At 38.7% G+C, this 21,015-nt stretch overlaps 1 protein-coding gene across 1 annotated transcript; it reads right to left on the bottom strand.

Moving 5' to 3' along the window:
• Positions 1 to 4,357: 4,357 nt before the first annotated feature.
• Positions 4,358 to 17,284, bottom strand: LOC104618065 (serine/threonine-protein kinase 24-like; the record flags this gene model as incomplete). The annotated part of the gene is given in 6 exon segments (XM_010283570.1): positions 4,358 to 5,321; positions 8,126 to 8,262; positions 13,253 to 13,321; positions 14,240 to 14,363; positions 16,600 to 16,745; positions 17,099 to 17,284. Coding segments are annotated over 6 exon segments (699 nt in total), but the record flags the coding sequence as incomplete, so codon positions are not given.
• Positions 17,285 to 21,015: the final 3,731 nt, after the last annotated feature.

Genomic DNA, 21,015 nt, shown 5'->3' with positions numbered 1-21,015 from the left:
ATCATACTGCTGTCCATCTGATCAAGGGAGGCGTGGGACATGCAGGGTCACTGCATGCCAGGTTAGTAGCCATGACTAAATACCGTTCTCGTGTTTCAGTAGTGGGGAAGAAAAAAACCCTCAAACTGGTCAACCCAAGAGATTTACTCTTCTTCTTCTTACCTGCCATGAATAATCACTTACCGGCTTCAAATAATGAGCAAATAAAAGGAAAACAGGCATTTCATTGCCATAGGAAGTTGGGCCACACGCAATGGGGTCAGCAACACCTGCACTCCTGTGGATTCGCATCTCCACGTCTCTGCTGTCTGTCATTAAGAAGACATGAGTCTTTATTTAATAAATATACTCGGGCCTACCTATTTCCACAACATTTTAATTAACTGCTGTTGAGACCTTGATCCCTTTGCACATTCAGCTGAAACCAGCCAAAAACCAGACAAGTTAGCGGGTAGGGAAACACACGCCATGACTGCAGAAATGCTAATAAAGGTCTCTCGAGTAGAGAAGAGAGATCTCACAAGGAAAACTTGTTTCGGAGACAAAACCAGGGGCACTATCCCACCATCCCATCAGCCAAGAAGAAAACGGGAACAAGCAGGACCTCAAGAGCCTGATTTTGACCGTTTTGCGTTTTTGCACAGGACCGATTGGTCTCCCTCAAAAAACAAGCAAGGAAAAACCACATCCAGCATTAATTGTGGATGTGCAGATAGGCAACTCCAGTTGCTAGAGTGCACAAACAAACATCCCCCCTCTCCCCTGGGGGCACGGGAAAGTTGGTAGGGCAGTGTGGCACACCTACGTATTTTAACAGGAGAAAATAGTAATGACAGGTAATTATGGGAGTGATGTCACACAGCTTGTCACAGTTCTGTGGGTAATTGAAGACGTGATGTTTGGGGTTAAGCTAAGGCAACTTGATGTGAGCGGGACAGGGAATACACAGCAGGTTTTAAACCTTTAAACAGTTGCCATCTGTAAATTTGCACCTTGTCTTACTGTAGGACAAACTGTGATACAGAACTGCACATACTTAACCAAAACAGCACACTGTCAATCACTTGTCTGTGTAAATAAGAAACGCACCTTAATCCAGAAAAGAAGGAACTACACTCCCCCATGGTCAGGTCATCTGTGAGAAGTAAGCTTGCTAAATTCCCCAACAGAAAGAAATACTCTCAACATTCTTGCTCAGAAGGTGGCGGTTGAGTTTAAACAAGAGTTTTCTCTTGTACCAATCCTGAGGTAACAAACTGAACGCCGATTTGTGACCGTTACCGACATGTGGGCAACAACTGAGCTAGAAACCCACGAGAGCATCTCCTCCTGGGAGGAGACACCTGAACCTACTGACCACTCAGATGGCAAAATTTCATTGAAATTTTCCTTCTTTATTTCTAGGTCATGTAGTTTACAAGGAGTTTTGTTATGTTGGTGTAGAGTGACAAAAGTAAAATTTAAATACAGGGTTATGAGCAGGCACCAGTACTACAGAAAACAAGAGATAGTTAACGCTTTAATTGTCCTCTGTAATCATGCTTTAAAAGGCAGCAGAAAACCATTACATACAATTTGTCTACTGTATATGCTCAGTGCAATCACTAGCACATCTGCAAAATCTAGTTAAAAAGAGCAAGCTTGCAGATTTGTGCTATACTTTAAGCTCCTACCCAGCAACTTACAAAAATAATTTGCGGTTACCCTGATCCTGGCATTATACCTATGCTTATCAGCACCTCCCATAATCTCCCAATGGTGACATTTTTGAAGGCAAAAACATGTTTCGTTAAAGGGAATGCTAATGTAAAACCACCACAACCTGGTACCAGGTCCTTTAAAAAAAATAATGTGGAACGCCAACATAAACTTAAGAGCTAAACGAGACATTTCATGAGTATATCCAAAACAGAGGCAGATGGAGGAGTTGCGGCGGATAAAGCAGGGTGTGAGCTCACAACACGCCAGCGGCTTTGCAGTTCAGCGCCAAAAGAGCACACTCGGACCTTCCCCCTCCAGCCAGCCCTGCTGCGCGGTGAGGGCAGACCGCCACAGCTACATCATTCCATGGGAAGAACTGGTTCATCTGTCCGCACCTACCAGGCCGCATGCGAGACGTTGGGCGCTGCAAAGGAACGGCGGCACTTTGGAGAAAGTGCTGCTGCATTATTACACCAAAAGGATTCTCTACTGCAGCGATCATGCCCTCATCCTTCAGTAAACTGGTGATGAACTATGAAGTGCAACCGCAAGGAAAATGAAGTTAAAAAAATAATTACACATCTGATACTTACTTACAAAAAGCAAGCCTACCGTTCAAATGACGGATTTTATTCTTCCTAAACAGTGAGTTTATTTACTGCCTGATCTTGAAATCCCTGACAAATAAGCAGTTCCACTAGTTTAATGTTTGCGTAAGTAGGGATAGTTTGTAGCTTAGTATATTCAAGGCTGAGTGAAGAAGTACTGCCTGCTCAGAAAGTTCATCAGTGCAACATTATAACACAGAAATGGTTTTAGCATGAAACAACCTCTCAAAAATAATGTCTTCTTTTTCTTTCAGAAACTGAGGCCATGCTTCTTTCAAACGAAGCTCTTCTGTTACCAGTATAGATCTGATTTTTAAAGCATCAATACTTTTCAACAGCAAATGATTGTAATTTTACATTCAAGATACAGCACGCTTTTTTTCAGTGAATCTCAGTTTAAGATAGTCTATATTTAAATAATCTATACATTACATATAAAAATACACATCTCTACCAGAAATGAGGTCTTGTCTTTTTCTAAACATCCTAGCCTTTTGGCCAATTGCCCTTGCTGTAGGCCTTGCTCGTCTTAAGCTCCTAAACCAAGGGACACATTCACCAAGCAAATTCTGCCACAATCTACTCAGCGAAGTATTTCCTCAACGTACAGTCCTGGAACACAACTAAAATGCAACTCAAAAAAAATGTATGTATAACTTTTAAAACAATTGTTCAAAACTAGCGTACCTTAGAATTTAATTTAATTTTCTGATTGAGAAATTCTTAATCAGAAAGATTAAGCACCGTAAATTTAACTTCCCCACTAAATCTCTGAGCTCTGTGCATCTCCAAGTACGCTCGCTTTAATTTCAAGTCCTTTCATTAAATAGATGACTAGGGAAAAGCTTCCATTAATCTATTTATATTTCAAAGGCAAACACATTTCTATATGCTGTAAGAGCACATATTTATTGAATAGCTGAATATCCTAATATTGAGAGGTGAACAGGTACATCTCCCATTGCACTGTATTCAGACACGCATTTCGCAACAGCAGAGCTGCACTGGTTTCCTCCAGGGTAGGCCTATCCTTAATGTTTAAGAGCACACAAAACAACATATTTAAAGATACTAATCAAAGAGGAGTTACAAACCATTGCTCAAAGTTACACTCAAAGTTTCAATCTACCTTAAATTCACTTAGCCGGAAAGGAAAACCATTACCTCATGACGCTGGCAAGTGTATCGTGTCAAAGAATATGGCTACAAGAATGAGTAAACATAGACTCATTTCTTTCAACTGTTGTTTCAACTCAGAAGTTTCATAGCTCTGTTAGCATGACAGTGTCCTCTAACTGTTAACATGATTCAATTAATAATTAAGGCTATTAATACGTATAGAATAAGGGCTACCATGGTGAAGTCCCGCAAGGAGACCTCAGCAGCTTCCAGAATGGTGAGAGAACCTGGGTCTTTTTGTACCACGCCACGTAGATATGCCTATACTTTTAAAATTTTAATACTTTCTGTTCCAAAACTCTTATCTGTTTTTTTTTTTAATTAAACAGGTAAGTTATCTCACTGTCGCAAAACATAAAATCATCAATTTCTTCATTAAAACCAAGGAAAAAATGCTGTCTTAGCTACCAGAATAAGAAGCACCTGAATATAGCCCTGGTGAAACGAACCAAGGTAAACCTCAGAATAATACTGTGGGGGAAAAAGTGCCACCTCATCAACTGTGTGTGTAACTAATGTTACTATTACCAAGAACTACAAAACCTTAAGCCAGCTATCTAGGAGCACTCACAGGAACAGTGGAAATGTCAAAATTCAGACTTTTCAAGAAGCAACTTTTTTCTGGGGAGACAAGTAACAGGACATAGCATACAACACTCAGGCTCAGTTTTGCAGTCTCTCTATCTAATGTTTATCATTTTCGGTAAAGAGATGCACAGATCTAGGCAGCAAGATGAAATACTGAATATAGGGATAATTTTATGCTGCAAGACATTAATTTTAATGATAAAAATAGGCATGATGAAGAAATATTTGCCACTGTCTTAGAGACAACATCTTAATGAGATATTTCAGAATAAATATAATAAAGATTTATTTGTGTGAGCATTCAAACATATTTAGGTGAAAAAAAGACTGTATCTGAATTTCACTACAAGCTTCACAAATACCTATTACTAAAATTGAACACTACATATGGTTCAGAATTTGCATTGGCACAATTGAAAACTGAAAACATGAAAGAGCTCCTTCTTTAGGAAAAACAATAATTTAAAGCTTTGAGAGACAAGGTGTATTAAATTTAAAACAACCAGAAGTAGTACCATAATTAGAAAGTCACGCTCAGAATATAGATAAAAAGGAATACATACTGGAGAAACAGAATTAAAACTGTGTCTTCGCTGAGGTACGAATAGAAGGTTCCATAGCACAGGATTAACTCTTTCAATGGCAAATCCTTCACGTACAAAAATCAAACCAAGATTCACTTATCACATAATTCAAAATTTACATGTAATAAAGGCAAGGCAATACTCAGTTATGGCCTGTCAAATATTTACCCCACTAACATTATCTACAGAAGCACTTTACCATTTTGTACACAGTGATTCCTTATGCACGTTGAAAGGCTTTCAGTTAAAAAAAGACATTATATACATATCTGTACACAATTCCAACAAACATACTCCATCTCCCAGAGGAATTCTTAAAGCAAGATACCTGAGGTTTCTCAATATCTTCAATTTCTCTATCACAAACCTAAATATACATTTCAGATTTTACAAAAAGACACCTCCCTGGAATATGTGCATTATCATTAAAAAAAATTATAGCTTTAAGGAGCTGAAAAAGACTGCCTCCATCTGAGAGACTTCAGTTTCACGCTTGCATGTTTAGGAATGTCCTTCCACCAAAGGACATTCCAGTGACTGAGGGGCAGAACAGCATTAGGTTGCGCGCCTTCAACACAAACACCGTGGGATCTCTGTTGTCTTAGAAAAGTCAGGAACGGTACATCAGTAGGATGCAGTACTTCCTCCAGCTAGTGAGTATCTGAAGAGGAAAAGAAACAGTTATTGTTGTGACCTTAGGAGCAGTGTTCTACAACAAGCAGCAACTAAAAGTTATTCCATTTCATGCTGCTGAAGTTCCAGCCTTTTTCCTTGCAGAATGACACCCACCACTGCACATGAACATGTAAAATACACCCTCATTAGAACACAGCTGCTTTTCTAATCAACAGCATCAACCCATGCTCAAGTGTGTTACTGAGAAGTATATGATGATGTAAGAATTCTATATACTGGAAGCAATACTTTGTGATTCCAACTATCCTACTTCTCAAGTTTACATCATAAGCATTCCAAAATATTACTGGAGCAGGAAACCTGTATTTCTTGGTCTAAGCAGATTCTTAAATCATCCAAAAAAAGCAGCACAGATTTTAATCACATTAGGCTGTCAATAAACTTTATAAAACATCAGAGATCAAAACTGGAGGGGGAAGGTAAATGGATTCACTCAAGTCATTGGGCAGCTCTTCTGAGGGTCCCAACAAATTCATTCACACAAACTTTGGGAAATCCAGTTTTAACTGACCATAAAGGGAATGAAAATCTCACTAGAAACATGTTGTTGAGGAGCCTTTTCAGTAGTTAGCTATCAAATCGAGAGGATATTGCAAGTGGATACAATAATGGCTTGATGTAATAGAGCATACTTCTTGTAGTATTCAAACAAGAATTCTGTTCAGAAGCTGACTAGCTCCAAAAATAAGCTTTATCCATGAGGGATGCCGACTAAGCTATGCGATGGTTCAAACTCCCTTTTCACAGGGGGATCCTGCCATTCATTTCTTTCACTCACTTTCTGGAAGGAGTGCTAGTCACAATCTCATACCTAGCTGAGCATCATCCCTGGAATAAGAGGAAGTTCACCCAGATGTGACCCACCAACAAACATTCTCTATGAATATTTCTCTCTCCTTCACAGAAAATGAAGTGCCTGCCTCCACAGTTACAATAAGACATCATGACCGAGAAAAACAGCAATAGTCCAAGGAAGCAGAACAGAAGGAAAACAAAATGCTGAATAGGTATATAAAGGATTCTGAACTCTATCTCCTAGGACAAAAATGATGACTGTTACTGTCGTGACAGGAACAAATAAGATCATCTCCATTATCCACAAATAAGAGTGCAGGGGAAAGCCTGTCTCCACATGGTCATTTTCAGCTTCAACTGCAGCATCAAAGGTCTTTAAGGTTCTCAGTTCCAGGAAGGCCCTGTACCAGGCTGATGGAAATCTGACATTGAAATATTGGGCTGATAAATGACTAGGGTCAGTTTTAGAACCCCTAATGGAAACAAGCTGATGGAAGATCCAGAAATTCTTTCAAGCCTGCCAGGATCATAGAATCATAGAATAGTTTGGGTTGAAGGAGACCTTTAAAGGTCATCTAGTCCAAGCCCCCTGCAGTGGGCAGGGACATCTTCAACTAGACCACGTTGCTCAGAGCCCCCTCCAACCTGACCTGGAATGTTGCCAGGGATGGGGCACCTACCACCTCTCTGGGCAGCCTGTGCCAGTGTGAAAAATTTCTTCCTTATGTCTAGTCTAAATCTATCCTCTTTATTTTGAAACTGTTACCCCTTGTCCTATCGCTACAGGCCCTGCTAAAAAGCCTGTCTCCGTCTTTCTTAGAAGCCCCCTTTAAGTACTGAAAGGCTGCAATAAGGTCTTCCCGGACCCTTCTCTTCAGGCTGAACAATCTCAACTCTCAGCCTGTCCTCACAAGAGAGGTGTTCCATCCCTCTGATCACTTTTGTGGCCCTACTCTGGACCCTCTCCAACAGGTCCATGTCTGGCATCAAAGAGTGACCTCTTAGCACTAGAGGTGCTGACTGGGCTTCACGTTTAACAACCCAGAAAGCAAGAAACATGACTGTTTGCACGTTTCTTGGCATTGTTTTCCACTGAATGACAAAGCATGAGCCTGGCAATCCTCTCCTTAATTAACTTCAGAGGCATTAATTCCTAAACTTTACCAAGCTGTGGTTAGAGAGTAAAAGGGAGACACCTGCTCAGCATGCTCTTTTTCATGGTAGCAGTTCGTGATTAATTACTGCCAAGAGTTTTTTCTGGTACCAAGCAATCCAAGCTGGATGGTGTAGATTCACAAACAGCTGTGGGCTCCTGGATTCAACATTGAATTTAAAGACTTCAAGCAATAATTCTGAAATTTATACCCCTGATCTTTTCTTGTGTAGCATTTAGAAGAACAGCAAATTGAGTGTTTGCCAAGAATATATTCCTAACCCAGGCAGTTAGAAAATCTCTTATGAAATTTGGCCTTTTGAAGTAATACAAAGCGCTGGCTTTGGAGGTATCACCAAAAGGCCATATAGACTATCTTTAATGAATGAACAAGGAACCACTTACCACATGACTGAAAGAAACACAAACTAACTGAAGAGTCTATTTATCAAAGTGGGTAAAAGAAATGAAGAGTTACACAGGGCATCATCCACATCATACATCCAGACACTAAGAAAGCATGAATGTCCCTTATAGGAACTGCAAAGGGGAAAGGCTGTCCAGTCTCATTTGACACACAATAGGCACACCAACAGGATGAATATACATATGGGCTATCACTTGAAGCTAGAAATTAGAATGCTGATATGATTAGGTTTTTTTTCTCCTAAGCAAACACAATTGTACAAACTGTAAGCACAAGTGTGGTTTCTTCCCCTCTATTATAAATAGAAATAAATTCTTTCAATTTAACACTAGTCAAATATTTGTGGAATCAGATCTGCAATTTTCTGTAGCCCTTAATGAAATAGTTTCATTACCTCTGAAGCCTCTGCACAAGGTGTGACACCATGTTATCTGCAATGCCCGGACAAGCCTCTTCAGCTAAATAAATAGCCTTTCTCAATTCTTCTATGGAATCTGTGTTACCACCACACACTTCACTCTTTGCTTTCAACTGAAAGAAAACCAGGAAGAGATATATTAATAAGATATTCATAAATACTAATGTAAACAATACAATGCAAAAGTTTGTTAGGAAGTGAGCGCCAGTGTTTACCATGTCAGGACTTTACTTTCATTATACATCCTCACATCCTAAAAACTTTTTTCATCCTGAAGTTAGTCTTTGCAGTAGTTATCAGGATGTCATTCATCTTCACAAGTCTTCAATCATTCACATATCCTTTTCAGTGTGCTCACATTCAAAAATTATGACAAAGTATCCCAAGAAAGATGCACTATTTACCTGTAGCTGTTTGGTTCCAAGATGTGCTACTTATACATACTAATTCAGTATACATACTTGTATACCTGTAGCTTATACATATACACTGCAGGTGCACTTGTGCAAGCACTGTTAGAAAATGTCTTCACCCTGTCAACTCCATCAAGAGTACCCTGAGCACTCTCTCATCTTCCCCCTGAAGCAAAAGATCCCATGATTAGGCAGGACCAGAGGGCGCAGAGGGAAGGTCTCAGTGCTTTGCTTACATAGGACTTGGTATAACATGCATGAGTATGGCTGGTAAAATGCTTTCTGTCTCAGAACTCACTAAAGAACATTCAAAAAGTCTCAGCAGGGTTTGGGAATGAAGGCATGGCCTTCTTTCAGGGACTGGACTTTTCCCAGCATGTTGGACATCCACATGTATAAGTTTCTCTCCACATTTTTCACTACAGCTGCTGTCAAGAGCTGCTTTGCAGCATCTTCTAAGAAGGATGGAATCAAGGTGACTTTCAGAAAAAAAAAAAAAAACCCAACTGGTAAAAAAAATACTCCAGTTGGAAGCTGACTGTGCTTATGGGTGCTTTAGACCAGAGAGTTTGAATTGTTTACAGAGAACTGAAGAACAGTGAAATATTTTTCTACGTATTTGTCTACAAATTATTCAATTAATTTAAGAGTCATCTCTGAATGTTGGACCTACAGCTAGTCTGCATTTATGCCACTACTGCCAGTAATGAAGAAAGCTTAGCTTCAATGAATGGAAAGTTTGTGCCACTTTCTGGGATATAATGTGGGCATGCATACACTTTTGGCCCTACTTAAATATCACAGAAGCAGAGACAACTTCAAATACACCAGGTTGCTCAGGGTCCCGTACAATCTGACCTTCAATGTTGCCAGGGATGGGGCATTTACCATCCCTCTGGGCAACCTGTGCCAGTATTTCACCACCCTCATTGTCCAAAATTTCTTCCTTTTATCTAGTCCAAATCTGCCCTCTTTTAGTTTAAAGCCATTACCCCTTGTCCTATCACTACAGGCCTTGCTAAAAAGTCTATCCCCATCTTTCTTGTAAGCCCCCTTTAAGTACCGGAAGGCTGCAAGAAGGTGTCCCCGGAGCCTTCTCTTCTCCAGGCTCAACAACCCCAACTCTGTCAGCCTGTCCTCAGAGGAGAGGTGTTCCACCCTCCGATCATTTTTGTGGCCCTCCTCTGGATCCGCTCCAACAGGTCCATGTCTTTCCTGTGCTGAGGGCTCCAGAGCTGGACGCAGGACTCCAAGTGGAGTCTCACCAGAGTAGAGTAGAGGGGCAAGATCACCTCCTTTGACCTGCTGGCCACGCTGCTTTGGATGCAGCCCAGGACACAGTTGGCCTTCTGGGCTGTGAGCGCACATTGCTGACTCATGTCCAGCTTTTCATCCACCAGTGCTCCCAAGTCCTTCCCAGCACTCCCAAGTCCTTCTCGTCAGGGCTGCTCTCTATCCCTTCATCACCCAGCCTGTATTGATACTGGGAGTTGCCCGATCCAGGTGCAGGACCCTGCGCTTGGCCTTGTTGAACCTCATGAGGTTCACATGGGCCCATTCCTCAAGTTTATCTGGGTCCCTCTGGATGGCATCCCACTCCTCAGGCATGTCAACCACACCACTCAGCTTGGTGTCATCTGCAAACTTATTGACGGTGCACTCAATCTCACTGTCCATGTCATTGATCAAGATATTCAAGAGTGCTGGTCCCAATACGGACCCCTGAGGGATACCACTCATCACCGATTTCCACCTGGACCATTGATCACTACACTCTGGATGAGACCATGCAACCAATTCTTCATCCACCAAACCGTACCAAACCATCCACCCATCAAATTCATCCCCCTCCAATTTAGAGAGATGGATGTTGTGTATAGCACAGGGGATTGTCACATGAAATAAGCATGATCCCCAGAAAGCAGCAGAAAGCAGAATTAATACTTCAAGACAATTTTGAGTTCAGTGTAGTACAAGACATTCCAGAGGGAACAAAATGGCAGTGAAGTTCTTCACAGATGTCCAAGCACTAAAGTGGTCTTTCGGACTTTCTGAAGTGGGCTTTCAACAGATGTTGGGAACTACAGCTAAAGAGTAGCCATTAGCATTGAGGAAAGGTTTTTCTTTAAAAAGGAATCTGAGTTTTGCAAGGCAAAACATAAAGGAAATAATCATTGTTCTAGTTCTACATTTAACGACGGCTTATAGGTATGTTAGGAGAGTGCCCTGAGAGTAACTCGGATGTCAACAAAAGGATATCAAGAGGACTGTATGTGTACAGCAGCTGAGGTACAACCACAGCAGTAGGAAGGCTTCTGCACTCTTATTTGGCTGCTGCTTGTGTTCTCTTTTCATTACATCCAAGATGCTCAAGAGTGAGATCTTGCATACAAATCATAGGTAACAGGAACACACAAATGCTTTTTCCCAGTAATAACTAACCCTTTCTTAGTCTAAACTGGAAAGTCACAGCTTGAGGACAAAGTGATAGAAGTAGACAATAGCGGGAACATTACAAAGGACATCTCTGGATCTTCTACCTTCAAAAAGGAACTCAGAATGAGTTACCGCCTGTGGTGCTCAGCCAGTATCCTCTGATGAGGAGAAAGAAACCACATCAGGGTCATAAGCTGGTCACTGAAGACCACAAATAACTGAGAAGCATGAGAACTTTGTTCATTTTCAGGGTGTGTTTTGTTTTCTGCTGTTTAGGGCTTTTGTTTTGTTTGGGGTTGGGTCTTTTGTTGTGTGTGTTTGTTGTTTTTTTGTTGGGTTTTTTTTAATTGCTTTGTTGAGGTGCACCAAGCTTCAGATTACTACCAGCAACACAGAGAGGCAGGGCCCCATAGCTGAGCAAGCCTCTTCAGCCAAGGCTCCTAAATTGGATAACAGTTCAACTGAAGGAGGAGGACGCAGAGCACAATCTTCCCCTGTAAGATTACTTAGGGACAGCAGTTCATTTTTACACCTGTCTTCTGTGCAAAAAGCTTTGAAGCCTCCACGATGACAAAAAGCTCGGAATGGCCAGCTTTGTTCTTTTTGGAGGAGTTCCATGGAGTAACTCAGTAATTTAGCTAGCAATAATTCCTGAAGGTGCAGATATCTGTGGTTTGAATGCTAAACAAATGGAACACTGAAAATGTAACATAAGGCTTCCTCCAGACAGCAGAGACAGTAGACATGCCCATATGAAAAAGAAAACCTGCAATGAGATTATCCACCAGAAGTTGGGTGGAAGAGGAATCTAAAGTATGAATCAAACAGCAGATACCAGACCAAGAGTCTTCTCCCATAGCATGAAATGACACAATAAACAAGTGTGTGACAGAAAATTTTTCTGTAGCCTCTAGATGCTATAGAGATGAAAGTAAATGGCAATCTTAATAAGGACTGCAGTGATAAATGTTTGTGTTGCTCCACCAGTGCTAGAGGAATCATATACCCACAGGAATCAGCAAGCATCAATTAAAAGAATGGCCTTGAAAATGAAAATGGGAAGCAAGACAGGCAAAGAATGACACAGCAACTAGTTAACAATACCATGGGAAGGAAGAACCCAGAGCAGAGATATCTAGAAGACAGGTAATAAAGGGCATGGTGGAAAGAAAAATTAAAAACGAAGAAAGAATAAAAATGGAGGATGGAGCGTGGAAGACAGTGGATGCAGGACCTAGATCATGCTTGGTATTGGAAAAGGAGAAGGAAGACCTAAAGGAGATGCACAGTAACCAGAAAAATGTTTGGAAGATTGAAGGGTAGGGAACTGGAAGAAAATTCTCAGAGGCAAGTGGGTCATATATAAAGAACTGAATAGAAAATGCCAAAAAATCCTTGTTTGAAGTGTTTCTCCATTTTAAATAGGAGAACAACAGGCTGACTTAATACTGGAGTCTGAATAACAAATACAGAGGTCACCCCTTTAAATAAGTTTAATTGCTTTACTGCACTCAGTATCGTTAATGCAAAATTCTATGATAAACCTCTGAAGCAGGACTTTATTGATTAGGACAAACTTAAGGTAACATCCTTCTATTAGAACAATTTCTCTAACTATTTCTATAACAGTTACAATTACTGAAGTAATTATTTAAATTAAAATGTTTCATATCAAAGCTAGGGTGAGAGGGGAGTTTTTGTTTCTTACAGTTCTATCAATTTTTAAAAATAATCCCATTTTCATAAATATCTGGCTTCCCCTTCATATGATTTTTTTTTTAAAGTTGTTTTTAAGTATTTGGAAAAAACAAGTATAAAAAAATATAAAATTCAGAATGGGAACAAAATGCAGTTTTCAACACTGAAGTTCAAAAGTTAAGTTCTTGCTGATCTGTTCCACAGCCGTATCTTGAAACACTGAAGAACTTAAAATTTGTAACAGATAAAATGACAGATAAAGAGATAAAGCAGTGTCAAAAGATGGAATGCTGCAATCCAAACATTTACATACCTTTTTGTTTTTCAGGTTCATTGCTTTAGGCTAGCATGGTTGATATTGCTATGCATGTAAGTATTGTTAGAAGTAAAACAAGGATCTCAAAAGTAGACATGCATGAAAGCAAAGGGTACAGCTAAAACTGTAACACATAAAGTTCCAAATACGTTGTAGAAACCTTAGGTGTCATTCATCATATTTTTCTATTTTTCAGTGACATAAATCCTGGAATAGTTAAATTTTAAAGCAATAACTTACCTCTGCAAATAAAGGGGATATAACTGTAGACAGGCATTGGGATAGAGGCCTCTTTGGGATATCCTTTTCCTTTAAAGAAAACAAAATTCTGACTAATTTTAGTTCTGAAAAAAGGCATCTTCATTGTATTGTTTCTAATTAAAGAAAAAAAATAGTTCCAACACACTTCACTTTATGAAAAATCTGTTCCTATGTATTTACAAATATGTAAGATGTTCTACAACAGACTATTCCAAAGTACTGTGGAAAATGGAGGCTGAATTAAAATTTGAGGCTGCAGCACCTGAAATAGATACAAGCTCAAAATAAATTAAAAAACCAAAACCAAACAAAAAAAAAAAAACAAAACCCACCACAATCCTACTGAGCATGTACTACATCATAGACATGCTGATCTTAACTAGGTTTCTCCCATATGATGCAGTATTTTTCTTGCTCTGACAAGAGCACACACACAGAATTTTCAGAGCCAGGGTAGCAACCACTTGCCCCAGCTACACAGGCTGCAGAAAATATGATGGAGCAGCTCCTAAACATCTCTTTTTCTAGGGTCTGGGTTGTTTTTTGGACACATGCACATTCTATTCTTTGCTACTTTGTAGTCGTGTTTCCTGAAAGATGAGAATGCCTTCCTCAAAACCCCAGCCTAGCTTTGTACTGTACTGGTTTAAGTTTACTTTATAGAAGGAGAATTTTAAAAATAAAATATTGCCTGGTCTTCCTCCAGTGGTAATATTTCACAAACTACAAAAATATTTTGGTACATATTTCACGAACTACAGAAAAAGAACACATTTACAGAATACCCAAACTCCAAGACACACTCAAAACGTATTCTGAAAGGCAAATGTAGAACATACATTTTTAGCAAAAGTTCTGAAAGTTTTACAATTTAAATGCTTTTAAAGGTGTAAAATAAAAATAACCCAACTAAATTATTAAAGCAAGAATTATCTCCTTGTATAATACAGTCAATATTTTGAGTACCTTATTTCTTTGCAAGTCCAAAGGCTGAGCTGCTCCATTCTCTAGATTCTTGGGGTCTTTTTCTCTTATTGTAAAGATCCACTCTCCTGAATCACTCCCACCTGAAGCCTGGCCATCTGGTTCACTTCAAGGGAGGGGAAAAATAGAGGTTTTATTACCTACGTCTTATTGTCCACATTCATTCAATATACATGCTAAACATAAAAACTACAGTCAAGACCAAAACCAGGATTCTATTGTGCAAGCCAGTAAGTACAAAGACAAGTATGAAAAGTAATGTAATTTACCTTTTGTGGAAACTAAAAAAAATGAAACGAAAATACTTCATATTCAATACTAAATGTTAAATCAACTTCAAAAATAAAGAGAGGCTTTGCAGATTGAAAACATTTTCCCAAGTTAGAAAAACAACTAACATGAAGTGTTTCATTGCTATCTGAAAATGGCTTTATCAGAGTACCTCAAATCATTAGGGAAAGGTGAAAAAAAATTAGAAGACTTAATTAACTTTTTTGCCTAGAAAAACAGCTAAGACACTAGCTTAGAATACCTTTGAGGAAGATAGTTCATCCCCAGCCTGTCAGCAAGGTGAATTTCCCACTTCAAAAAAATCGGCTAAAAAGGTAGATACACCATGGCTTTAACAAACTACATCACCATAAACCAATCTTTTGCCTCAGTTTTTTGTGGCACAGTAATTTTTTCTGTAACTCCTGCTAAGTTAAAAGAGCAAAAATATTTATGCTGACACTAAGCAGTCACTGCATTACATTTCTCCTCTCACTACCATAAATATCCTTCTCCAGATTCATTTCTTTCTGATCTGTGAATTAAGAGCGATTTGCAAGAAAGCCACCAATTAAAAGGGCATCCAGTGACCATTACACAAAAAGTATTTAGTGCAGCCTACCAAGTCAAATAGCATGTGATCATTGTAAGAAAATTCTCCAAGATTTCTGCTTGAAGTCACATAGAACTTCTGGCTGTTACTGAAAGAGGCAGGTCTACCTTCTGTGTACACACTAGGTCTAGCAAGTTGATCCAACAGAAAAATATTTATCAATTTGGAAAGTTAGTATTTCAGCGTGCCAAATCAACTCACCCTTTTATCACATCTAATACAAGGGCTGCTGTGGAAGCAGAGGAGGGGAAAGCAGGCTTAGACATAACATTAAATTGTCTCACAAGCATGCAATAACCATTCTAGTTACACTACTCTCCTATGCTAAGCTAACAAAGCTGGTCTGATATTCCACAGGAACAATGAACTGTAACCTCAAAGTTCAGTTAGTAACTGATCTGAGACCAGTTTTAGAACTAAGAATTTTACCTTCCAAATCAGACCTGGTTTGGGGCTGGAACTGTGATCACTAGAAGGCAGGAAGCCATTAATAATGTATGACAAATATACAGGCGTAATGGCAGTGAAGAAATCATAACCATAACTAGCCTGATCCTTGCCATTAGTACACACACTGGAATTGCAGAGAATAGTAGTGTTTTCTTTACTATGAGGAATTTAATCCATTTGTGAATAAATTGTGGCAATCCCTTCACTTGATTTTCAAAAGTGTGTCATCTGATGATACCCACTATTTTCAAAATTACTTTTAGACTAACAAAGATGGCTTCTTAACTAAGTCATAACTATTTGTAACTTGGTTTCCTAACAAAACCAACTCATGAACCTATTGAACAGCTCCATCAAAATTTCATGGAGAGAAGTGAAAATTGGAAAGGAAAGAAATCTGGAAATATTTACAACACTTTCCTTTTTTCAAGAAATAATTTGACATACTATTATGCTGTAACAGCCCAACCTTCCTGGAAGGATAGAAAAAAAACCATCACCTGTCATAAAAAAAACCTAGGTAGTATTGTTTGTACCCCAAAATGCCATTGTCATGGAAGCATTGTCCACTAACCCTCTGTTATATTCAAGGATATGCTTCTGCCTGTTTATTCAGCCAAAATGAGGGACAACCTGCCACCAAGGAGACAACTCCCCTCCTTAGGTGACCATGTACACTCACAGGATAGTGCAAGTACACACTGCTACCTGGCCATGCAGGGTGAGGTCTACCTTCTGCTTGCACCACAGGAGTAACAGTTGGCCTTATGTCTAGGAAGGGCCCTAGACTCTACATAAAAGAGAAGGAAGTATAGAATGGGCCAAAAGAATTGTTCTCAGTGACTGTTATCTCCATGAAATCCCTTGCAATACTGAAATCAAGATTTCATTAGTTGACCAAGGCTGCTAAGATGAAAAGCTGTGAATAACAGAACACAGGAATATATGTGCTAAAAATAACTGATTGGGTCCTATATTTACAAAGGATATTTTACCAACTCAAACTTACGTATCTGAGTCATCAGAACTGGAGTCGTCATGACTTTGTTCAGACTTCCATCTCTTGTGCCTATCAATAAGCTCAGTCAGGTAGGAAGTTTTCTTTGAGTTTCGTAAAATAAATTTGTGTTTTAAGAGCTATTTTGCAGTAGGTCTCTTAAAAAAAAAAAAAAGAAAGTTTTTTTACTGCATTTGAGAGTGTTAAGTGACTCACTATTGTGCTGGTTTTGGCTGGGATAGTTAATTGTCTTCATAATAGCTAGGATAATGCTGTTTTTTGGATTTGTGCTGAAAACGGTGTTGATAATGCAGGGACATTTTAGTTATTGCTGAGCTTACACAGAGTCAAGGCCTTTTCTGCTTCTCACACCACCCCACCAGTAAGTAGGCCGGGGATGCACCAGAAGTTGGGACCGGACACAGCCGGGACAGCTGACTCCAGCTGACATGTAATTCATGTAAACCAGTCTATACACTAAACTATACACTGACAAACAGATGGAACTCACAAAGCTTGGGTCCTTGTTTAAGCAGGCCTCAACAAATTCTTTGAGGGATTTGCTGAAGTTTCCTTCCAGCGTTGGTGGATTATTCTTAGGAATTAGGAACAAAACCTTCATTGGATGTAATTCTGAATGAGGTGGCTCTCCTTTTGCAAGTTCTATGGCTGTTATGCCTAATGACCAGATATCAGCCTGTAAGAAACAATGCTTTTAAGATTAGGTCGGAGAAAGAAATTAAACAGTGTTGCTTGCAAAGGTAGATTTTAAACCTTTACTGTAAATAATTTCATATGTAAATTGTTTTTGTTATCACTGTCTAGTTTATGTGGTTAATCACATAAAATAAAGTACACAGATTCCTTGGTTGTTTTTACTCTATAGCATAAAGCAGTTCTACTTATTAGAATTTTAAAACTTTTTGAAATTAATACTATTACACTGGCAGTTATAACTGATCTTGAAACACAAATATGTTTAAAAAGTATTGGTAGAGTTGTTATAAACTAACATTCTATCCACCATATTCAAGTACATTATGTAAATATGGGGCAAGAATCAAATATTGGCATATGTTATAACATGCACAAGATTTTTTCTAAACAAGCATCAGCTAGTACAACCATCAGAAATTAACACATTAGAATATAATTTTCCTGGGGTTTAACACTGTCTTATACATAATTCTTATTCACAGACTAGAGAAATGCAGTCTAGAACAGTATTATTCAACTTTTTCAACCCAAGATTTCAACCAGTTCAGTATTTGGTCCAAGTAACATCTGAAATATTGACAGCACTTTTCTACCTGATCTGCTTTGTAGGCCTTCTCCTATGAGTCATGTCTTGTAGGCCAAGAAGGCCTGATCTAAATCAAACTTCTCTAAGTCATGCACATTCAAAATGCAGATCCAAAGGCTCACTACCAAGTTAGAGGGACAAATCAAGTAATGCAGCAGAGACCAGTGCTAGATCCGCTACTATTTAATTGCATTGATGAGTTGGATTCATACTGTTACTGCATGCCACAATATGCATATTGTTTTTTTAGGGAAGATTATTTAAATATATTGTTTCATAGGTTTTCATCATCAAAATGTGCTACTCTTTCCAGGGAACGCTGTCTCTATAGTTCCAAATCATATTGCCAACTCTGCCTGAAGTAATACTAAGTAATGCATCATAATTCTCTAAGTTCTGCTGAAATAACAGACCTAAAAGTCAAAAGAACAGATGAATAAACCCCTCAGAAAGGTGAAAGAAAAAAATTTTCACAGAAACCTCAGTTCCAAAAGACAAGATATCAATTAAAAATATTTATGTTTTGTTTTTTCTTTTTTTTTTTTTAAGTGAAAGCAGAACACTTATTCTCAAGAAAACAGGAAAGATCTGAAGTGAGCTGGCTGGTTTTACTCCCAAACAGAGCATTTGGAACTTTGCTACGCTGTGAACAAATCTATTTTCAGGTGCTGGATAGAGTAGAGATTTCATTTATCACTGCTGCCCTTACCAAATGTCCCTCTAATTCATCTATCTCTACTCGGTTGATATGCTAGGTTATCTTTGACTAACTCACACAGGACTACAGGCTGATAGCTGCAATGTATGCATCCATTCCACTACAATGCATGACTAAAAACAAGCTCCTTCTTTCCTTGTTCAGACAGTATTCTATTGTTAAGAGCTTAATTAGTTAATTTTGCAAGTAAGTATGGGAAAAAAACCCAAGTCAATTCGTAGACCAAATTCATGAAATGATGTTTTGTTAACCCATGTTACAGAACTTCCATCTCACACCAAGCACAGAGGATTACATAAGTATATGAGCTCTGAGTTCTATTTATCTTAATAATAGCATTATCAGCTAAGCTCTCCTCAAGTCTGAGTATAATTGTGAGTAACATCCCACTAGCAGGAAAGCTCTTCTTGCTTATGAAAGAAAAATGTCACCTGCAAAGATGAGTCTTCGTGTTAACGACTGAGCATTATTATTTCCAATTTGTTCTGAATTTCAGTTTCTCAAGAGGAATGTGTTAATGCCATGTAAATGGATAGCTTTTCTTCTGCCAGACCTTGTCACAGATGGAGCATGTGTATATATAAGTATAAAAATCAAATTTATGTGTATGTGTGCATAGATATCCACATGCACACACACATATATAATTACTTTCTTTTTTTCCTGATATATTTATAACTTTCTACTGCTAGTGACCTTCATCCAAGAAAAATGAATGCAAAAGTCCAACAAACCAGGGCTGCACACTGAACTCTTTCAAGTCCAAGATGGGTTTTGAAAGCCCATTCCTGTTGGAAGCATCAAGAATAAAACCCCCAAACTCCTCTGGAACTGTAACCTCTCCTTTCATAGATAACAAAGTATCTCAAAACAGGGCTGTGAGTACCAATTTCATGTGTATCCAACTAGGCTTTTCTAGGATGCGCTTGTCTGTGACAATGAAACTCCAGAATAGGCGCACATCAGTTCTCCAAATGGGAAGAAGCATGACCTTAAGAAGTGATGAAACTACATCATCACTAAGTTTTATCGCATGTTATGATTTTCACAGTTTCAAATCTGAACAAAAATTATTCTTCCATGTTCAGATCAGAGTCAGGCAATCACTAGTAACTACTATTTATTGCAGTACTGCCATAGCCTTTCCTCTTCCATTCTAATGAGTAAAATTTAGTCTGACTTTGAAGCTTTTGTAAGACAAAGAAAACAGGCTATATGCAAGAGAAAAACATTTTTAAATTAAATATTTATTTTTCTATTAGAAGTTATATAGTAGAAAGGACAAAGAACTAGATATGGGAAAACTGAAGCAGATCAGAAAAGATGCTGACTTTCAGATGAAGAAAGGAATCAAAACAGGAGGGAGAACTATTGCCAAAACAACAGAAATCAGAAAGAAGGGGGAGACCTTATTGCAGCCTTCTAGTACTTCAAGGGAGCCTATAAGAAAGGTGGGGACAGGCTTTTTAGCAGAGCCTGTTGCGATAGGACAAGGAGTAATGGTTTTAAACTAAAAGAGGGCAGATTTAGACTAGACATAAGGAAGATATTTTTCACAATGAGGGTGGTGAAACGCTGGCACAGGCTGCTCAGAGAGGTGGTAGATGCCCCATCCCTGGGAACATTCCAGGTCAGGTTGGCCGGGGCTCTGAGCAACTTGGTCTAGTTGAAGATGTCCCTGCTCACTGCAGGGGGCTTGGACTAGATGACCTTTAAAGGTCCCTTTCAACCCAAACTATTCTATGATCCTGTGGGGACATTATATCAAGGAAAAATATCCTGGAGAGAAGAAAATAAGTGGTATGGGAAAAGATTAATAAAAAAGGAAAGAAATAAAAGAAAAAAACCAACAGGTGGTAGCTTTAATACAACGATTACAGTCATGTTTTGACATTTCACTATTTTTCCCCATGGCTGATAGTTTCTTTAGCAGCTAGATTTTATCACCCCCATGGATTACTTGGACTTTAAAAATAAACTACAAGGGAAAATGAAAAATAAAGTTGAAATTTTTGCTCTCAAGTACGCCTCTCAGATTAACTACTGACCACATTAAAATGCAATGTTATAGCTTACTCTCTCACACAAGCCATCTGAAAATACTATGTTCTCAAATGTATCAGTCCAAATTATTATTTACAAAAGTCTAATAGAAGCTGTTAAAATTTTAGTATCTGTGTCAAAAATCACATACCTTGATTATTTTTAGGCAATAAAGATGAGTGTTGGTATGCCTTGTAAATATACCTTGCAATATATGGTCTCAGAAAGAATAATATCTTAGGGACACAAAACAGTTTGGGAATGGGAGTAAGTAAAGCAAGAATGGAATGGGCAATTCTGTATAGCAGTTAAAGAACACACAGCTCACATATGCATCAAGCAATCCAAAGAGCCTCACATAATC

This window comes from Phaethon lepturus, unplaced genomic scaffold, assembly GCF_000687285.1.
Source record: "Phaethon lepturus isolate BGI_N335 unplaced genomic scaffold, ASM68728v1 scaffold1283, whole genome shotgun sequence".
In the NCBI taxonomy this organism is placed as follows: Eukaryota; Metazoa; Chordata; class Aves; order Phaethontiformes; family Phaethontidae; genus Phaethon; species Phaethon lepturus.
This window is presented reverse-complemented; position numbering and strand designations above follow the sequence as displayed.